Source organism: Stenella coeruleoalba, assembly GCF_951394435.1.
Source record: "Stenella coeruleoalba genome assembly, chromosome: 4".
Classification (NCBI taxonomy): domain Eukaryota; kingdom Metazoa; phylum Chordata; class Mammalia; order Artiodactyla; family Delphinidae; genus Stenella; species Stenella coeruleoalba.
The window spans coordinates 17,088,240-17,105,227 of NC_137149.1; the positions used below are offsets into that span (position 1 = coordinate 17,088,240).

The 16,988-nt window shown below is 35.6% G+C and overlaps 1 protein-coding gene across 1 annotated transcript in view; it reads left to right on the forward strand.

Annotated features, from left to right (window-relative positions):
• Window positions 1-11,645, forward strand: part of ANKRD50 (ankyrin repeat domain containing 50) — a 43,535-nt gene extending 31,890 nt beyond the window's left edge. Inside the window, exons 4-5 of the mRNA XM_079919632.1 lie at window positions 3,480-7,027; window positions 8,549-11,645. Of these exons, the coding sequence (XP_079775758.1) occupies window positions 3,480-7,024 (3,545 nt within the window). The 3' untranslated portion in view covers window positions 7,025-7,027; window positions 8,549-11,645. The remainder of the gene's footprint in view (window positions 1-3,479; window positions 7,028-8,548) is intronic.
• The last annotated feature ends 5,343 nt before the right edge of the window (window positions 11,646-16,988 follow it).

A 16,988-nucleotide genomic window follows, 5' to 3' on the forward strand; every position in this document is an offset into this window, starting at 1 on the left:
TTTATACTTCTTATTTACTATTGAATTCTTCCCCCTTATGCTTAACTTATCAATTTGTCTCTTTTTTTTCCTTTGAATTAGTACTTTCTCACCTTTACCTAGGTTTCCTCCAGGAAGTTAGTGATATTCTTATTGATTATTAAGAGGGCTTTTATTTCATATTTTTTTATTCTTTGCAGCTATTTTCTTCAGCTTTTTAAAACTGTAGTAATTCTTTTGAAGTCCCTTATATTCACTCTAATGTATTGTCCTTTACTATTGTATATTCTTATTTTTACATTTAGTGATTTTTATCCTTATAGTATATATTCTACTGAATGGTGTGAAATAAGACTCTTATCTGGATACTTTATCAAATCACAGATCTTCTCAGCACTGTTTATGAACTCCCTGTACCACTAGTTGTCAGTGCTTCTTTTATCTTAAGTGTAGGCATATGTGCATGTATGTGTGTGTGTGTGTTATTGATGTATTTCTAAACCATCTGTCTGCTCTTCTAAACTGTCTGTTGGCGTTTTTATGCAACTGTCACATTGGTTTAATATTTTAAATTTTCTTGTACGGTTACTTCCCAGTCGTCCTTGCCATCAATATTATCCTAAAATATGTGTTTTTACTTTTATTCCACTAGATTGACTTGAACAGCTTTTTAAAAATTATAACTACTAATGATGTAAACAAAATTATTACATTTGGTTAAAATTTAGGAAAAGTTTGACATTTAAAATATGCTTTCCTTCTGTCCATGAACATAGCATTTTTTTCACTTATTAAAAAATTTTTTCAGCGTTCCTTATGTCCTACATGTTTCTGCTTTCTACTGTTGTTTTAATGAAATATATGGATTTTGAATTGAGATATATGCATTCCAAATTAGAATTGTCAGGTGCAACTTATCTCACAGGCTTGACATAAGAAGAAGTGTTATGTATGATAAGTACTGGAAGTGCTGCTTTAAAAATAATTGACTGTCAATAAATGTTGATCTCTTATATTTCTTTCAGAACCAAACCAAGAACCAAACCTGTTACTGTGGAGGGTTAGCCTAGATTCTGTCTTAATTACCTCAAGTTTCAATCATGGTATCTTAGTTATGTAGGTTTAAATTACAGATATTTATTCATAATAGGCCATATGATCTTTCATGTCAATCATTATCTACAAGATCACTTCGGAAACTTTAAAACACTGTACAATGTAAGGTGGTAGTTATTATTTTTAAAAATCCTTTTTATTAGCAACATGCCAGGTGTTTTCCAGCTTAAATTGTTTTAATGAATTTATAAAGTCAAAAGCAAATGAACACACAAAAAAGGTTTGGAGGCAAGTTATCTCATATCACTGATAAATGTACAATGTTATACACTTCTAGGCATGTTTTAAATTCTTCAGATCAGGAGTGTCTTTTCGTAATTAAAATGTATCATTTGAAATTAATTCTGTTGAGACTAATCAATCAATTGAATGTATGTAAATATATATAATTACAGATTCCATTTTATATAGATTTAGAGGTACGCAAATTTGTTATTTCTTCATGTGTCATTCCTGGTAGGTTGTGTTTTTCAATAAATTTGTCCATTTCATCTAAGTAATTCAAGATTAGTGTCACAAAACTGAATTTTTCAACTTTCTCTCCAAACCTGTTGTTTGTCCTTTAGTGGTCTCTTTTTCCATGCTTTTGGCCACACCACAAAAGAATCTCAGCTTTGACTCCTGTTCTCTTTCCTTCTCCACACTTACTAAGCTCTACGCCATCTAGCTCTTATTAGTAATTTCCAGATCCAACTTTTATTTTTATCTGTTGCTGCTACTGCTTTGGTTGTTGAGGTTTTCAGTGATTCTTTTTTGTTTTTTGAATTTTATTTTATTATTATGTTTTTATACAGCAGGTTCTTATTAGTTATCTGTTTTATACATATTAGTGTATATATGTCAGTCCCAATCTCCCAGTTCCTCCCACCACCACCACCCCTTTTTTTAAAATTAATTATTTATTTATTTTTTGTCTGCATTGGGTCTGCGTTGCTGCGTGTGGGCTTTCTCTAGTTGTGGTGAGCAGGGGCTACTCTTTGTTGCAGTGCGTGGGCTTCTCACTGCGGTGGCTTCTCTTGTTGTGGAGCATGGGCTCTAGGCGCGTGGGCTTCAGTAGTTGTGGCATATGGGCTCTAGAGCGCAGGCTCAGTAGTTGTGGCGCACGGGCTTAGTTGCTCCACGACACGTGGGATCTTCCCGGACCAGGGCTCTAACCCGTGTCCCCTGCATCGGCAGGCGGATTCTTAGCCACTGCGCCACCAGTGAGGTCCTAGTGATTCTTATGTAGACTTTATCACAGCCTCTATAAGAGGCTTTGCCTCTAGAGTTGACTCCACCTGTTCATCTTTAGTGATGTTAGAAGTCTTTCAGAATGCGGGTCTGCCTTGGTCCTCACTGACTGCTCACCACAAAGTGAGAGTCTCATTTCCTCACATAGTACCTGGCATATAGTAGATGATATATACATTTGTTTTATTCAATTGAGTAAGGGTATTTTACTCAGTATTAATTGACCATCACTAATCTTTGCTGAATTTCTAGATTTACTCCTCTTAAGAGAGTTCATTCACTTAGCAGTTTTTTCTTTTGGAAGATGAATTACACAGTTGTCTAATATAATATATATCCATGTCTATAAAACAGGATATCATCTTGCTTCGGAAAATGATATGGTTTCCTTTAAAGAACTTAAAGTGAGTTTTGAATAGCTGTAACTAGTATGGTTTTAGGTTGGTTTGAATTTTATTAAGTTGCTTTATTTTCACAGTGCTGAAATTTTGTTAGCATAATTTGACCAAGTTGCATCTTCAGATTCAAGCTGTTTATTGACAATCTAAGATTTAATTATTTTAACTTGTTAACAAGTTAAATGTTAAATAACATTTAACAAGTTAAATGTTAAATAATGTAATTTAAAGGCAGTGACAGGTGATATTCTAACTGTATGCAAATATTCAATTCCATAATTAAGACTAGTGTACCTTCAGTTATGTGGATAGAAATATGTAAATTTTGCACGTGGAAAAGATCAGTTTATAAAAACAAACAAACCTTATTTATGTCTCCTGCAACTTTTTTTCCTAATCATTTGGGGGATCAGAAAATCTTCCCGATGTGCTTGGCTATGTATGGAAGATGTCTAATGCTCATTTAGTATCTCTTGTCATGGAAGCTGAGAGGAGCACTGAGCCACTAAACGAATAAGAAATAGTTCCATTTGTGGATAGGAAAATGAAATCGTTTATCTGCCATCAGTGTGTTTCTCCAGAAGGAAAAGAAAGCTGACTCATATACTTCTAGGTATCTATTGACTGGTTTATTAGTATGAATTGACTTATTATTGATCTATTTGCTTCTCAGTTTGTCACATGTTGAACATTCTCTTTGACTATATGGAAACTTTGATAATCATTTTCAATTGACATCTACTTTTTTGTCCTTAGGTTTTCGAAAAATAAGTTTAGATGACCTTCGGAAGGCATATATCGTTAAGGATGTTCAGCAGTACATTCTTCATCGCTTAGATCAAGAAGAAGCTTTGCGACAACACCTCACAAAAGAAACTGCAGAGATGTTAAATCAACTGCACATTAAGAGCAGCGGATGCTTTCTTTATCTAGAACGAGTTCTCGATGGAGTTGTAGAAAATTTTATTATGTTAAGAGAGATTCGTGACATCCCAGGAACTCTAAATGGTCTGTATCTCTGGCTGTGTCAGAGACTTTTTGTAAGAAAACAGTTTGCAAAGGTTCAGCCTATTTTGAACGTGATTCTTGCAGCCTGCCGACCTCTGACCATAACGGAATTATATCACGCAGTGTGGACCAAAAGTATGTCATTAAGCTTGGAAGACTTTCAGCGCAAGTTAGATGTCCTCTCCAAACTTCTTGTTGATGGACTAGGAGATACTAAAATACTGTTTCACTATAGTTTTGCGGAGTGGCTCCTGGATGTGAAACACTGCACCCAGAAGTATTTATGTAATGCAGCAGAAGGACACCGAATGTTGGCTATGAGTTATACCTGTCAAGCCAAGAATTTAACACCATTGGAAGCACAAGAATTTGCATTGCACTTAATTAATTCAAACTTACAGTTAGAGACAGCTGAGTTAGCTCTGTGGATGATATGGAACGGTACACCTGTCAGAGACTCCCTGTCCACACTAATACCCAAGGAGCAAGAAGTGCTACAGCTGCTGGTGAAAGCTGGCGCTCACGTCAACAGTGAAGATGATCGCACATCATGCATAGTCCGACAAGCCTTGGAAAGAGAGGATTCCATCCGGACATTACTAGATAATGGAGCATCAGTAAACCAGTGTGATTCAAATGGGAGGACATTACTGGCTAACGCTGCTTACAGTGGCAACCTTGACGTGGTGAATTTACTCGTCTCTAGGGGAGCAGATTTAGAGATAGAAGATGCTCACGGGCACACGCCACTTACCCTAGCTGCTAGACAAGGACATACCAAGGTGGTTAATTGTTTGATTGGTTGTGGAGCAAATATTAATCATACTGATCAGGATGGCTGGACGGCATTAAGATCCGCTGCTTGGGGTGGTCATACTGAGGTCGTTTCTGCACTACTGTATGCTGGCGTCAAAGTGGATTGTGCAGATGCTGATAGCCGAACAGCTTTGAGAGCAGCAGCCTGGGGAGGACATGAGGATATTGTACTTAACTTGCTACAACATGGTGCTGAAGTCAACAAAGCTGATAATGAAGGTCGAACTGCTTTGATAGCAGCAGCCTACATGGGACATAGAGAGATTGTGGAACACCTACTGGACCACGGAGCAGAAGTGAATCACGAGGACGTCGATGGCAGGACTGCACTCTCTGTGGCTGCACTTTGTGTTCCTGCAAGTAAAGGACATGCGTCGGTTGTTAGCCTTTTAATCGATCGAGGTGCTGAAGTGGATCATTGTGATAAAGATGGCATGACTCCACTGCTGGTGGCTGCCTATGAAGGACACGTCGATGTGGTTGACTTGCTTCTAGAGGGGGGAGCAGATGTCGACCACACAGATAACAATGGTCGTACACCCTTGTTAGCAGCAGCTTCTATGGGTCATGCTTCGGTTGTAAACACACTTCTGTTTTGGGGTGCAGCTGTGGACAGCATTGACAGTGAAGGGAGGACAGTCCTCAGCATAGCTTCAGCCCAAGGAAATGTTGAAGTTGTACGTACTCTACTGGATAGGGGGTTAGATGAAAATCACAGGGATGATGCGGGATGGACACCTTTGCACATGGCAGCTTTTGAAGGTCACAGATTAATATGTGAAGCACTTATTGAACAAGGTGCTAGAACAAATGAAATAGATAATGATGGGCGGATACCTTTCATATTAGCTTCGCAAGAGGGTCATTATGATTGTGTTCAAGTATTATTGGAAAACAAATCCAACATTGATCACAGAGGTTATGATGGAAGAAATGCACTGCGGGTTGCTGCATTAGAAGGACACAGGGACATTGTTGAATTACTTTTTAGCCACGGAGCTGATGTGAACTACAAAGATGCTGATGGTAGGCCTACTCTTTATATTTTGGCCTTAGAAAACCAACTTACAATGGCTGAATATTTTTTAGAAAATGGTGCAAATGTAGAAGCAAGTGATGCTGAAGGAAGGACAGCACTTCATGTTTCCTGCTGGCAAGGCCATTTGGAAATGGTGCAGGTTCTGATCACCTACCATGCTGACGTCAACGCTGCAGACAATGAAAAGCGCTCTGCTCTGCAGTCTGCAGCCTGGCAGGGCCATGTAAAAGTGGTGCAGCTTCTGATCGAGCATGGCGCCATGGTGGACCATACCTGTAATCAAGGTGCAACTGCGCTCTGCATTGCGGCCCAGGAAGGGCACATTGATGTTGTGCAGGTTTTATTAGAGCACGGTGCTGACCCAAACCATGCTGATCAATTTGGACGCACTGCTATGCGTGTTGCAGCCAAAAATGGACATTCTCAGATAATTAAATTATTAGAAAAATATGGTGCATCCAGTTTGAATGGCTGTTCTCCATCCCCTGTCCACACAATGGAGCAAAAGCCTCTACAGTCAGTGTCTTCAAAAATGCAGTCGTTAACAATTAAATCAAATAGCTCTGGCAGTACTGGTGGAGGGGACGTGCAGCCTTCGCTGCGCGGGTTACCGAATGGGCCAGCTCACGCATTCAGTTCTCCTTCAGAATCCCCGGACTCGACAGTTGATCGGCAGAAGTCGTCATTGTCAAATAATTCCCTGAAAAGCTCAAAAAATTCATCTTTGAGAACTACTTCATCTACAGCAACGGCTCAAACAGTGCCAATTGACAGCTTTCACAGCTTGTCATTTACAGAACAAATTCAGCAGCATTCGTTGCCGCGCAGTAGAAGTCGACAGTCAATTGTTTCCCCGTCTTCCACAACACAGTCCTTGGGACAGAGCCATCATTCACCGAGCAGTGAGTTTGAGTGGAGTCAAGTAAAGCCCAGTTTGAAGTCAACTAAAACAAATAAAGGGGGGAAATCAGAAAATGCCAACAAATCTGGGTCAGCTGGGAAAAAAGCTAAACAAAATAATTCTTCACAGCCAAAGGTTCTAGAATATGAAATGACTCAGTTTGATAAAAGAGGACCTACAGCCAAATCTGGGACTAGTGCACCATCTAAACAGATGCCAGCAGAATCGCAGTGCAAAATTATACCTTCAGCTCAGCAAGAAATCGGTCGATCGCAACAGCAGTTTCTTATTCACCAACAAAGTGGGGAACAGAAGAAGAGAAACGGAATAATGACAAATCCAAATTATCATCTTCAGAGCAACCAGGTTTTTCTTGGTAGGGTTTCAGTCCCACGAACAGTACAGGATAGAGGGCATCAGGAAGTGCTGGAAGGATATCCTTCCTCGGAGACGGAATTAAGCCTTAAACAAGCCCTGAAGCTTCAGATTGAGGGTTCTGACCCAAGCTTCAACTATAAAAAGGAAACACCATTATAAAAGGTAACATTTCATCAACATAAAGAATAAATGTCCAAAGTGTAGTTCCCTCTACTTAGAATACTCTTCCCTAATCCACACGGCCACCTCATCACTCTTCCTGTCGTCTTCTCAGCAAGACCCTCCCTCATCACTCTTTGGAATTTGAATTCTCCCACCTCCAGCGCTCCCTTTCCCCCTTTCCTGCTTTACATTAGCCACAGTACTTACTATTTAACATGCTTTATATATTTTATTTATTATGTTTATTATTTGTCTCCTCTCTACTGAAATGTAAGCTTTGTGAGAGTAGGGATTTTTATCTCTTTGGTTCACCACTGTATTCCAGGCACTTGGAATACTGCTTGGACCTATAGTAGTTTCTCAGTAGGAATGTGTTGAGTAAGTGAATGAATGAGTGGGTGAATGAATATGCTATTTATGGATCTCAGATTAAGAATTCCTTCCTATACAGTCATTTCCCCTCTTAAAAGTTCTCTGATGGTAACAGAGGCAGGGGCTATTTCAGTAATATTCCCTTTTGGGTTTGAATAAGGTAGTGTATATAGTGCTTAGTAGGTAGTTAGTGAAGGTTAATTTCCTTCCTTTTTCCACCCTGGAAGAAATAAAAGATTTAATCATGAAAGGTAATTTTTATTATGACAGATCCCTTAAGAATCTTCCAAGTAAAATTTACACATATCAAGAATAGGTGTGGAAAGATGATAAATGGATGTATTGGCAAGAGGGTATTTAGGACCCAGTATATTTAGACGTTAGAATTAAATGTTTAAACCTCAAAGTTATATTTATTAAATAAAAACATTTTTTTTTCTCCTTTTCACTACAGTGGATGCTACAGTAATTACATAGGGGAAGTTAATGGGAAAACAGATGCATAATTTTATATTATGGATACTTTTTCTGAAGTACATTTCTCATATTCAGGATAAATTCAGATTTCACTAGGAATTTTTGCTAACTTATACTACAATTATATTTATCCCACTTTGCTTAATCATTTTTCATCCTCTAACAAAATTGTACTCTTTTCTTTAACAAACTTGAAATCTTTCTTTTGCTTTTTTGTCTTTGGAGATAAATTTTTAGGGATGTTTTAGGTAAAACATTATTATAAATACATTTCCTATACCTTCTAATAATAAACACCCTTCACTGTGAATATACAGACAACTAGTCAAATCTCATTCAACAGTAATTTGTCTAAAAGTAGTGGATACATTCTCCAATGTGATTTATTTTAAAAATATTTAGTTCTGATGGTACAGCCCTCCAACTCATTCTATCTTTTGTAAAGGTTAAGTATAGATATATATTATACAGTAAAACATATGAATTAAGGTAAACAGTTTGTGGAATCTTTAAAAGTGATTTATACGTTAAATAATGAATCTCTAAAAGGTCTACTTTTGTGCTTTACGTAGTAAATATATGTATATATTCTTTTGTAGGGTTTTAAAACTAGATGTAGTTAGATAATAAGTATAATATAGAAATTAATTTTTTTTTTAACTTTTGCATTAGTTTCCTATTCTGTGAAACAGAGGACATTGTGATTGGAGTGATTCTTCAGCTACTGGATGAAAACATAAAATGCCTGTTGATTTGCTGAAAAAAAAAAAAATGAAGAATGTGATATCTGCAGTACAGTTACCTTAAATACTGTAATGTGCCTAAATAGTAAGGCTGCCTTCTCAGTGTAACCCTCTGTACTTAAAAAATTTCATTTTGTGTGCTTTGTATTAACTACCCAAGAGTAAGCACTTTTTTTTTTTTAAATGCAGATACATACTGCGGTTCCTTGATAAAAGCTGAAAAAGATCTTGAGTAAAGTATTTTAAGTTAAGATTTGATAAATGTGCATGTGCCATGATCAAATATATATGAAAAGGCAGTGTTCTTTGTATTTATTTTTTTCTTTCTGTGGCAAACAAAACGTAAGCATACTGTTTCCGTTGTATTTGCCTTGTTGTAGTGTATGGCTTGTTTCCTGTATCCTTAAAAATGTCACTCAATAAAATAAATCATACAACTAGTTTATGTTCACTACACCTTCAGCACTGGTTAAAAATGTGTTTCTATTTAATGCCACATCGAGGTGAAAAAAGTTTCATGAAAGATTTTTAAAATGTCTAGTATTTTAGGGATCTGCTCTAAGTAGTTTATATTTGGATTTCCCAGTAGAATCCTCCTAATCTTCGGCTAAAGGTGTCAAAAAAAAAGAAAAAAGCAAAAGAAAAGAAAAAAGAAAGAAAAGAAAACTCACACACACACAGATTATAGGCAGAATAAAGTTCTGCTTCGTTCACTGGGATGCAGTTTCACCTTCCACTCACTTGTCATTCCACCTCCAAGAAGACAGATGATCATTCCTGAGGCATGAAAAGTCTCAGGGACAGAGCCAGGCCTCAGTGGCATGTGTGTAGAGGGAGATGCACCTGTCTATCTGAGGGTAGATTTTTGATCCCTGAACAATTCATTGACTACCCTTTCTCTCTTCCATCCAGTTAAATAAAATATCTACCACTGTAAATTGTGATGGTAGCTTCTCTCTCAGTTGTTTCTATTTTGTAAATCACTGCATGACCAAAATAGCCCCCACTCAAAATCAATTGGGTCAATTTTAGTGATTAGTTGGATGAATATTCTTGATGAATATAATACGTGTTTTCCTTCGCTGATGACACCACTAACCTATCGGCCATAGCACAGGTGTATTTTTTTTTTTTAACTGCTATTTGATAAATGGTAGTGATGGATTTGCACTTTTCTGTCCACATACTCTTTCCTGTTTTTCTCTTTGGACAATCGCTTCCAGAATGATGGATGCCAGGGTTAAGGGTGAAGTCTGTAACCCAGGAAAACAAAGTTGACTGCTCAGATGAGCATGTGACCCAGAGCTTTAGCCTCCTGGGTGGACTCTAAACCAGTTGAGCTAGCTTAGTGGGTTGTGTGCATGTCTGGAAAGATTAAAATTTATTGTTTAGAAACCAAGGTTGTAGGTTTGATCTTTGAAAAAGCCCTGGGATCTTACAAAAAAACCCCAGAAATTCTGTTCTTTCTATGTGCATAAGGAGGAATAAGGGAAGAGAATTTGGAGATTCAGCACAAAACCATTGCTACTACTGGAAAAAATCTTTAGAAAATGTCTTAGTAACTGAGGTCAGTAATGTCATCTTCATATATGAAGAACATATACATGATATATTGTTCACAGAAATAGAAATGTATAATTGGTTGTGATAAATGTTTCACTTGATCTTCCTATAAGGCTTTTATTTTTGCTTCTGTTTTTTAAAGTCAGCAAAACTTATGTGTTTATGTCATCAGTAAGTCATAATCAAGAATAGGAGATAAGTTGATAAGTTCAATTAATATTAAGGTGACATGGCAATATTGATAACTCGAATGTGAATGTTTCAAGTATTGAATTTTTGTCCCTATGGGACATTTATTAAATACGCTTAATAGGACTCTTGCAAAGTAGCCTTAAAAGTGTTAATGATTCTGTTAATAAATATGAACACATCCTATTATTATAACCAACTTTACTCATATCTCAAATACAGTACATTTATGTAATTTTAGAAGATGAAGCTCCAATTTCTTATTAGGTGTATTTTTCTTTAGAAAGAGAACCCTGAAAGCTGCCAGTTTTTCTAGTAAACCTTGAGTTATTGGAATTATATTTATTTAATTTTATTGTTTTTACAAAAATGCACCTTGTGGCCAAAGGGCAAAGTTATGACTCATTACATAAGGGATTTATGTTTTCTGAAGAGCTAAATGTTTTCATATCCATACTATATACACTTGAAACAGTGGTAGGAAGAGAACCTGTTGGAAAAATATGATTTTCAAAAGTAAATATTCCTCTGGATGTTTTTATATTAATTAAGCTTTGGAATAGAACAGCAATGGCTTTCAGTTAGAATATGGATGAAAAGGGGGCTGAAGATGCCCTGCTTTGCTTATTTGTTTCTGTGGGGATTTATTTAATACCATGACCGACAATAGCTTCTGCTTCACTAAGAGCGTAAAAATAGTCCCACAAATATAAAACTCCTAAAGAGCTATTTTTTAAATAAAAATGTTTAAATTTGATAAATCACTTGATGCCACAACACAACCATGATGCCATGTGCTTATAACAGTTTTATACCATTCCTTGTGTGCTTCCCTAACAGTCATGAGTTGATAGTAAAGGAAGTGATAAAAAATACAGCAATGAAAAATAAAATCTCCATGTTTGTAGGAAAGGTTTTGGAAGGAAAATTGACCAGAACTCAGTATGTCCTGCAAAGTACAGCCAGTTATATCATGTCCTTCGCCCTCATCCCCATGCCTACTGGGATCCTCACCAATAATAGTTCACTGATTAAAAAAACAGGAGTAAGTACTTTTTCCAATGTTGTTTGCCTATGCAAATGTTTGTTTTACTTTAATGTCCTCCACTTACACTTCTCAGCAAATATAGTTTCAGACAAATGCTTTTTCTTTTTTCATTTTTCCCTTGGTTTGGGGTATGTAAATAGCCTAAAATGTACATTGAATTTCACATTGTAAAAGTTTTATTTTATTCCTTGTATTATATTAAGCAAAAATCCCTATGTATATGAAAGTGCATAATAAATATATTTGCTTTACAGAGGATATCTTGTTTTAATTTTATCCTTGAACCAACAGAACATCCATGTGATTGGAGTGATTCTTACGTGCTTGCAGTAAAAACAACTGCTAGTTGTTTTAAGTTAACTTCTTTTAAGTACATACTGAGCAAATGAATTTTGGAAACATTTCATAAAGAAATGAGATATAAAACCTTTCAAAGGAACGTAGAAAAACAAAAAGATCTAGCCTTAGTATCTTCCTAAAATTTCTATAAGGACTTAATATTCTCCTCCCACCCCCAAAAACATACTGTATCTCACCATGTCAGGTTTCCTGCCTCTGAAATTGCAGTAATCCAATAAATTGTGTGCATGTGTGTGTGCTCCTTGATCCTCAGAGTATCATGGGCATCTTAAATTTGATATTTTGGGGTTTTATTGCAAACAGTGGTCATTTTCTAAATAATTTTCTATGTATTCTTCACTCAGTAAACTTATGTCACTTCTTGAGAACTTCTGCTTCTTCTACCAGAACACAGTGTTGTGTGTGTGTGTCTGTACTCCAGAGGTTTCTAAAAGGGCCAACAAGGCATGTTCTGTTAGGTAATTTTACAATAATTACAGGGTTCTATAGTCATTACGTCACATTCTTTATAAAATTGTTGGAATAATAAAAGTCTTACTCTAAAAATTTTTAATAATTTTTTTTAAACACAAGTGGGTGATGTACATAGAGGAATTTTAAAACAGACTCGTTGACTAAATAAACTTACATGGAATTTTCTAGCTGGTGGTCCAAGGAAATACACTGGGAACTTGGCAATGACTAATGTTTTCACTCCTTTGCTCTAACAGTTGGAGGGAATCCAACTAATAGTAGTGAGATACATATCAAAGGCATAGATTCCCGAATACCTGGGAAAATTTTATTCATCATGCAAATATATGCACTAATCTCATCTTTAAGATAGGGTCTCTGCTTGCTTGTTTTGCTAATATAGTAAAATTAGAATTAGCCAATATTAAAATGGAGTCATTTGAAATTTACTGCATATTTAGATTTCTACTTTTAAATACACACTGTCATTACCACACTGGCAAAATTTAGCTACATTCTAATGACCATATTCTTAGAAGAATATATTTTTAATGTTTAGAAAAAGCCCCTGTGTACATCTAGCTTTCTACTTATTCTTGTTCTAAATTGATACAAAGGTATGTCCCAAAAGAACTGATGCTGCAATTTTAATGAGTGTCTGTTACTCCTATTTTGTTTGTAAACTTAGGTTGAAATATACACAGCAAGAAACACAAATCCTAAGTTCCTGTCCTATACATTTTTATAAAGTGAACAGACCTGTTTAACCATCGCCCTGATCAAGAAGTAGCCCGTAACCATACTCTCAGAAACCTCCCTTGCCACTTCCTAGACATTACCCCCAACAAAGAAAACCACTATTCTGCCTTTCTTCACAATAGATTAGTATTGACTATTTATTTAAGCTTCATAGAAATGGAATCAAACAATATGTCCTTTTTGTGCTATTTTCTTTCGCTTAATGTTATGTTTCTAAAATTTATCCACACTGTTTAACAGTGGTGTACCTCTTTTCGTTGCTATAGTATTGTTTGTCTTTTAAAACTGTTGTATAATATTGCATTGTGTGAATTTACCATACTTTCAAAAATCCATTTTACTACTAATGGGTATTTGGATTGTTTTGGTTTGGGGCTCTTGGAAATTCTGCAGGCAGTTACATTTTTGTGCATACTTTTGGTGTCCATGTGTGTACATTTCTTTTTCATGATGAGTGAAATTACTGCATCTTATGGTATGTGTATGATTAGCTTTAATAATGTCAAACAATTTTCCCAAGTGATTGTATCAATTTCTACACACATCAGCCATATACAATAGTCTCTTATTGCTCTACATCCTTGTCAATACTTGGTATTGTTTAATTTTCTTCTTTTCTCTTTTTTTTGTCATTCTGTTTGATTGTATTCTAGTATTGCATTTGAGGTTTGAATTTGCATTTCCCAGATGACTAAAGAAATTAGACATTTTACATATGATTTTTGTCTCTTCGTATATGCTGACTTGTGAAGAAATTTGCCCTTTTTCCCCCTTGGGTTTCTTGGTTCTTAGAAATTCTTTTATGTTTTGGATATAAATCCTTGTTATAATATATACAATGCAGATATCTTCTCTTGATTCTGTGCTTTGCCCTTTCACTCTCATGATGGCATGTTTTAATAGAGGTTCTTATTTAATATTTTTTAGAAGTTAATGCTTTTTTGTGTCCTATTGTATAAATATTTGCCTGGCCCAAGGTCATGATGATAGCCTCCTATGTTTTCTTCTAATAGGTTTTTGTTTTACCTTGATGAATTATCAAATTAATCCAGCATTATCTATTTCTCATTGTATTTTAGTATCATTTTGTCATAAATCACGTATTCTTATATGGGTAGATCATTTTTGTCCATCCTTGAGCCAATATCAGACACATTTAATTACTGTGGCTTTAGAAGTTTTAATATCTAGTAGTGTGAATCCTCCCACTCTTTTCTTCAAGATTGCCATGGCTCGTCTTAGCACTGTTTTGCGTTTCTATAGAACTTTTAAAATCAGCTTCTCAGTTGTCATTTCAAAAAGAAACTTGCCAAGAGATTTCGACTGAGATTGCATTGAATCTGCAGATCAATTTGGAGCTGGGTGAATTGATCTGTTTATACATTTAGTCTTCCAATCAATGAACTTGTGTATCTTTCATTATTTTCAGTAATGTCTCTTAGTTTTCTGTGTAGAGGTATGTGCATCTATTAGATGTGTTCCTAGATAATTTGTTGCTCATTGATGCTGTTGTAAATGGTATTTTTATTTCATTTTCTATTTGTTATATATAGAAGTCATTTCAGTATATTGATCATGTATTCATAAGTCTTGCTGAATTTTTTAATGTGAGGTATAACTCACATACAATAAAATTCATCCTTTTTAAGGCTAGTTTGATGAGTTTTGACAAATGTATACAATATCAACACCACCACAATTGAGATATAGAATATTTCCATCACTTCATAAAGTTCCTTTGTCCCTTTGGAAATCAATTCTCTCTTCTCACCCCCAGCCTCTGGCAACCACTGGTCTGATTTCTTAATAGTTTTGCCTTTTTAGAGATATCTTATTTGCATTTAGATATTTGTGTCAACATATGATTTCATTTGTCTTGGGTAAATATTTAAGAGTGGGATTGCTGAGTTGCGAGGTACGTATACCTTCACATTTATAAGAAATTAATGAAGCCCTTTACACGGTGGCTCTACCATTTTGCATTCTCGCCCACAGTGGATGAGATTTCCAGTGTCTCCACATTTTCACCCACACTTGAAATTGTCAGTCTTTTTAATTGAAATTGTCATTGAGATGACTGTAGCCTCACATGCGGTTGTAAGACATAATAGATACCCTATGTACCCTTTCTCTAATTTCCTCACATGGTAGCATCTAGGGAAACTACAGAACAATATCACAGGCAAGATATTATCATTGATAAGATCCACCAATCTTATTCCAATTTCCGTTTTACACGTTCTCGTGTGTGCACGCACGCACGCGCACGTGCACACATTTAGTTCCGTTCAGTTTTATCATTTGTGTATGTTCCTATATCCAACACAACAGTCAAAATACAAAACAGTTCCGTGCCTACAAGGATCCCTTGTGTTGCTTTCGTAACTACACTCACCTGCTTCCTGTCCAGCCCCTCCATTCTTAATTCCTGGCAACCACTAATCCAGTCTCCATTTTCATAATTTTATTATTTCGAAATTGTTAAATAAATAGAATCATAGCGTATGTAATGTTTTTGGCTTGGCTTTTCTCACTCAACAGAGTTCCCTTGAGGTTTATCTAAGTTGCGTGTGTCAGTAGTTGTTTTTCTTTTTACTGCTGAATATTTCATGGTGTGTACATGCCACAGTTTAGTTGACGATTCACCTATTGATGGGCATGTGGACTGTTTCCAGTTTTGAGCTGTTATGAATAAAGCTGCTATCAATATCTGTGTATAGATTTTTTTTGTGAATATAAGGTTTCATTTCTCTAGAATAAATGCCCAGACTTCAATTGCTGAGTCACATGGTAATTGCATGTTTAATTTTTTAAGAAACAGCCACACTTTTCCAGAGTAACTATATCATTTTACATTTTCATCAGCAATGTGCGAGTGCTCCAATTTCCTCACATCCTTGCCAGAATTTGTTGTCACTGTTTTTTATTTCAGCCATTCCGATAAATATATAGTAGTAGCTCATGTTTCAATTTGAATTTCTCTAATGACTAATGATGTGGAACATCTCTTCATGTGTCTATTTGCCATCTATATATTCTGTTCAGTGAAACGTTTGTGTTGTTTGCCTATTTTCCAATTGGATTTTTTGGGGTTTTTTAATGTAGAGTTTTTAGAGTTTTTTATTTGTTCTAGATACTAATCCTTTGTCAGATACATGGTTTGCAATATTTTCTCACAGTCAGTAGCTTGTCTTCATTTTTTTCGTATACTCTTTTACAGAGCAAAAGTTTTAAGTTTTGGTGCACTCCAATTTATCAATTTTTTTCAATATGGACTGTGCTTTTTCTGTCAAATCTAAGAACTCTTTTCTTAGCCCTAGACCCTGAAGACTTTTGTCCTTTTTTTCTAAACGTTTTACAGTTTTTACATTTTACATTTAGGTTTAGGTTGAGTTCATTTTTTTTTGGCTATGAAAGTCCAATTACTTTCAGCAACTTTTTGTTGAAAAGTTTATTCTTCCTTCACTGATTTGCTTTGGCACCTTTGTCAAAAATCAGTTCAGCATCTTTGTGTGGGTCTATTTCTGGGTTCTCTATTCTGTTCTTTTGATTGAATTGTGTCAATTTGATTGAATTCAATTTGATTGAATTTGATTGTGTGTCTCTTACTCTGCCAATACTGCTCTATCTTGATTGCAGTAGATATACAGTAAGCCTTAATATAAAGTATCATGATTCCTCCCATATTACTTTTTTTCAGATTTTCTAGGGCCTGTGCCTCTCAGTGGAAATTTTAGCTAGTCTAGAGCTAAGTAAATGTATTTATATCTTTGATTTCTTTCATCAGCTTTTGTAATTTTTCATTTACAGATCCTGTAAATGTTTTGTTAAGTATATATCTAAGAAATTCATGTTCTTTGAAGCAATTATAGATTGAGCTTTTAATTTCAGTTTATACATGTTCTTTGTTAGTGTACTAATTTTTATGGGTAATCTTGCAGAATTCACTCATTTTCATTTAAGTGAATTTAGCAAGGTCAGTACACAAACACAAAAA